Source organism: Amphimedon queenslandica, unplaced genomic scaffold (assembly GCF_000090795.2).
Source record: "Amphimedon queenslandica unplaced genomic scaffold, v1.1 AMPQUscaffold_10001_Cont17706, whole genome shotgun sequence".
NCBI lineage: Eukaryota > Metazoa > Porifera > Demospongiae > Haplosclerida > Niphatidae > Amphimedon > Amphimedon queenslandica.
Genome location: NW_003549728.1, coordinates 1 through 4,898, shown reverse-complemented (window position 1 = coordinate 4,898; position 4,898 = coordinate 1). Strand labels below are relative to the sequence as shown.

The window sequence follows — 4,898 nt, the reverse complement described above, 5'->3', positions numbered from 1 at the left end:
CTCAGTCCCATCTAATGTACTGAGAAGTACAGTATATGCAGTGCTAGGTGTTAGTTGAATTATAAACGTTATAGTCAAAATACTTAAGAATCTGTTTGTTATCACACCAAAGGCATAGACAGGCATTAAGTGATGCATGTCTAGAGCTAATGGCTTATGTGTTTGTCAACTAGCTCTTTTAGCCAGTCTTTGCATTGAAACCACCTACATTGTATCCAGGAAGGGATGCTGTAATTGTTACCAGCTTAATTCTGATATCCAAATTAGACCTAAATTTTAATATTGGACTTGATTCTTTTTCCGTATAGTTGTTCATATTGGTTTTGAGAAAAGGATATTTGCATTTTCAGAGTCTGAGAGACACCCAAATATTACACTTGCTCTCTCAAGTGCAATTGCAAAAACAATTAGAGTTCATGTTAAAGGAAGTAAGTGCTTTTCACATCATGCTGTATCTTAAAAATAAAAATAAATTATACAGATAGCACAAGTCAATCAAGCAATATCATTGACTCAAGAATCCAGATTGATAAAATTGTTGAATTCTTACCTTCCAGTCCTAGTAACATTGAAGTAGTCTCGTTTAACATAAGAGATGATAATGTTGGAACTGAAGATTTGGAGAGTTTTGCTGTTACAGCTTCTCTTGTTGATGCAACTGATGAGAGGATCATACTGGGATCACCTACCCTCCACAAAAATGCTATAATAAGCATTAGAGATGATGAAGGTAACATTTAATTTTAAAACCCTTCTATGAGATCTAGCATATCTTATATCAATACTTGCATGATCTCTGCAGAAATCGTTGTGGAAATGGAGACATCAGAGATAAGAATTAATGAAACTGCACCTGCTGTGAATGTCTGTGCTGCTCTCTCTTCCCCTGCAGTCAAAGAAATATCTATTACCTTCTCTACAACCTCAGTCACTGCCAATGGTAAATACAAACAATGCATACAGCATCATTGTAATTTTTGCACAGAGCCAAATTTTTTGTTTAATTTTTAATTTTTTTTCTTTTTCACAGATCCCAATGATTACGTTGGTGGAGTACAATTGAAGACTTTCCAGCCAGGGGAGACAAGAGTTTGTGCTTCATATGCTCTTGTACCAGATAATGAAGAGGAGAGGGACGAGTCTTTTACCGTTTCCCTTAGTAGATTGGCTCCATCTCTCTCTCCTAGCATTTTAAGAATAGGAACACGTGATTCTGCCACAGTCACCATACTTGATCAAAGTATGTGGCATAGATCTTGCCTTTTATTAGTAATTTAATGTTATTTTTATTATTTATACTTAGGGATAGAGGCCGAAGGTTAGATATTGATATGATAAGCAGTATTATTTACAATATTTTTAAAATTGTATTTCAGAGCCAAGATGCATGAGGGAGATTGATATGGTGTTCATTCTTGATTCGTCTGGTAGTGTTGGGCCATCCAATTTCATTGCAATGGTCCGGTTTGTCGCAGACGTTGCAAAGAAATTCAAATTTGGGCCCGGCGGAGCGAGATTCGGCGTCGTCACTTTCTCAGGTGTAGTCTCGCTGGATATTCCACTTGGCCGACACTCAAACCCTGCCTCGTTCTACATAGAAGTAATGAACCTACCTTATAAGGCAAGGACTACAAACACTGCTGAGGCCATAGAGACAGGGAGAGAGGAGCTCTTGCAAAATGGCCGAGCAGGAGTACCAAAAGTTATAATTCTATTTACTGATGGCCGTTCTGACGACCCTGCAGCAACTTTTCAAGAAGCTCTGGAAACTAAAAATGAGGGGATTCGTATATTAAGCATTGGTATAGGACCACAGATTGATACCGAAGAGTTGAATGGAATTGCTAACGTTCCTAGTATTGACAATGTCTTCCTTATTTCCAATTTCTCAAGGGAACAATTTGTAACTATATTGGGACCAATTATAAGAGAAACTTGTGGTACGTTGAACTAAATGTATTTTAACTTTAAGTGCTGGCAATTCAGAGAAAAAGTATTATACTTTATATTATTTTAATAGAGCCAATATTTACAGTGTCAAAGTGAATATTGAGGGCTATAGTAGCTCCTTAAAATATTGTATTAATTCTATTTTAGTATGTAAATTTGTTTACTAGTAAAACAATATGGTATTCCTTTTGATATTGTAGTAAATAGTAAACTTAGTTCTGTTTAGAGACACTATATTACTAGTTGAAAATAGCTACCTTTATTGTATTTGATCTTATCTTTTCAATTAACAGAGGTGACGATCGGGTTTGCAAAGCCTCGTTACACAGTCGCTGAGAATGGCTCTTTTGTTGACGTGTCTTTTGGCATTTTAAATGGGACACTGAACAGACAGGTGGATGTACAGTTTTCATTTATAGATGGAACAGCTACAAGTAAGAGAAATCTTTTGTTAGCTTAGAAAGCCATTATTGGCCTATTATCTCAGGAAATGCAAGAAATTTCCTCCTAGCCATTTTTGATGAAATTATGTTTTGTGTACCATAGTACAGGCAGGGTCCAATTTTTGAGCAACTTTAAAAATTCATAAAAAATCTAAACTTGATCGGAAGCAGCTCAAATTTTCTACACAACATAAGTACATGTATATGCATCAGAAAAAAATTATAAAAGTGGAGAATTTTTAACTTTTCATTTTTGGCGAAATTTGACCGATGACCCTGTACTATAGTACAGGGACTTTTGCCCGATTTTGGAGCAACTTTAAAAATTCATAAAAAATTTTGAAACTTGATCGGAATCAGTTCAAATTTTCTACACAACATAAGTACATGTATATGCATCAGAAAAAATTATAATAGTGGAGAATTCTCAACTTTTCATTTTTGATGAAATTTGGCCGATGACCCTGTACTATAGTACAGTGACTTTGGCCCGATTTTGGAGCAACTTTAAAAATGCATAAAAAACGGAAATTTAATTGGAATCAGCTCAAACTTTCTACACAACATAAATACATGTATATGCATTAGAAAAAATTGTAAAAGTGAAGAATTCTCAACTTTTTATTTTTGATGAAATTTGGCCGATGACCCTGTACTATAGTACAGTGACTTTGGCCCGATTTTGGAGCAAGTCTTTTACTCTCCTCTTTACAGGTGATGATGATTACACTGGTGTAATGAAAACCTACACTCTAAACCCAACACAACCAATGACCACTGCACGGTTTAACATAATGAACGATGCTGTCCCAGAGACACTGGAGTTCTTCACTGCCTCGATAAGAGCAGATGATGAATTTGTTAAAGTTACAAGACCAAGCACCAGAATAGGAATCACTGATGATGATAGTAAGTAACTGACTGTATTTCCATTTATCATTTTATTATTTAATTATTTATTTATTTATTTGCCTAGCCAGTATTTTATATGTTAAGTCACCTCTTTTAAAATAATTACATGTATGTATATATTTTTATTTTTATATAATTTTGTGCAGCTCAAGCCTGTGGAGTAAAGATAGACATGATGATACTTATGGATTCCTCTGCCAGCATTCTTCCAGACGACTTTAACTCCATCAAAAGATTCGTTGCCCAATTCACCAGCGAGTTCCCAATCGGTACAGGTCAGGCTCAATTCGGCATCGTTACTTTTAGCACCGACGCTTACCTCAGCATCAAACTGGGAGAGTTTGACTCACAAAATGAACTAACTCAAGCTATAAGTGGTATACAGCAAAAGCCCGGACTCACTAATACTGCAGAGGCGTTGAGGATAGCTAGAGAAGAATTATTAAAGAATGGTCGAGAGAGTGTTCCTCGTGCTGTACTAATTGTGACAGATGGTCAGTCAAACGATCCTGACCTCACCGTACAGGAAGCTGCTACTACAAGAGCTAATGGTGTTGATATATACGCTATTGGTATCGGTAGTAGCATTGATGAGGATGAGTTGAATGCTGTTGCTAGTGACCCTGATAGTAAGCATGTCTCTCTCCTTCAAGATTATTCTGAGAGTTTCTTTAATTCACTGCTCAAGCCACTGGCCGAGAGGGTTTGTGGTGAGTTGACGAGTTTTGTGTTAATTACTGATAAATATTATTACTTTGAGATAGTATAGCCTCTCTTAACTGATAGCTTTTAATTGACAGCACCTGGTGTACCAATTACATTTCTTACTGTATAAAATACTGTATAGCGCTTTAATTTTGCGGAGCTAAAATTTCGCGGATTAATAAAAATAAATTTTTCGCGGAAATAACTGTTGCAGATTTGCAATGTTAGTGCCACGCCTTTAATGGCAATTGAAATTTTAGCGGATCTTTAATTTCACGGTTTCATGCGAACTGCGAAAATAGCGAAAGTTTAGCTCCTCAAAGATAAAGTGCTATACTATAACCTCCACATAAAGGACACCTCTGTATAACAGAGACACTTTCATATCCATAAGTGTCCATTATATAGAAGCTACACTGTATATTTATTATTAAAAGACATTGTTTTAGTCTTAGTTTACATTTACTATTTTCCAAACACATCTCTTGTATGTTTCATTAACCTCTTCTTATTGTATCAATAGAGCCAACTTGTCAAAGAAAGATGGACTTCATGTTCGTCGTTGATTCCTCAAGCTCCATCACTCCGACCGACTTCAACGTACAAAAAGAATTCCTCACAGAAATAGTTAAGCAATACAACTCGTCAGAGACGGCAAACTTTGGCTTAGTCCGATTTAGCTCTAGCGCCTCTGTTGTCATAGAGCTAGCAAGTGTTAGCGGAGAAGAATTAATATCTGCCATTAGCGCTGTACCTTATCAACCAGGAAGCACTAACACTGCAGCTGGTATAAGACTAGCCATGCAGCAGTTCTTACTCAATGGAAGATCACAAGTACCGCAAGTAATGATCGTGTTGACTGATGGAGCCTCTAATGATTTCGATGAG

The 4,898-nt window shown here is 36.4% G+C and overlaps 1 protein-coding gene across 1 annotated transcript; it reads left to right on the top strand.

The window, feature by feature from the left end:
* Nucleotides 1-313: 313 nt before the first annotated feature.
* On the top strand, nucleotides 314-4,895 carry LOC105315483 (collagen alpha-4(VI) chain-like; the record flags this gene model as incomplete). Its single annotated transcript, XM_020006369.1, has 10 exons — nucleotides 314-428; nucleotides 482-730; nucleotides 803-940; nucleotides 1,031-1,240; nucleotides 1,304-1,318; nucleotides 1,377-1,940; nucleotides 2,244-2,384; nucleotides 3,108-3,302; nucleotides 3,452-4,015; nucleotides 4,534-4,895. Coding segments are annotated over exons 3-10 (2,175 nt in total), but the record flags the coding sequence as incomplete, so codon positions are not given.
* Nucleotides 4,896-4,898: the final 3 nt, after the last annotated feature.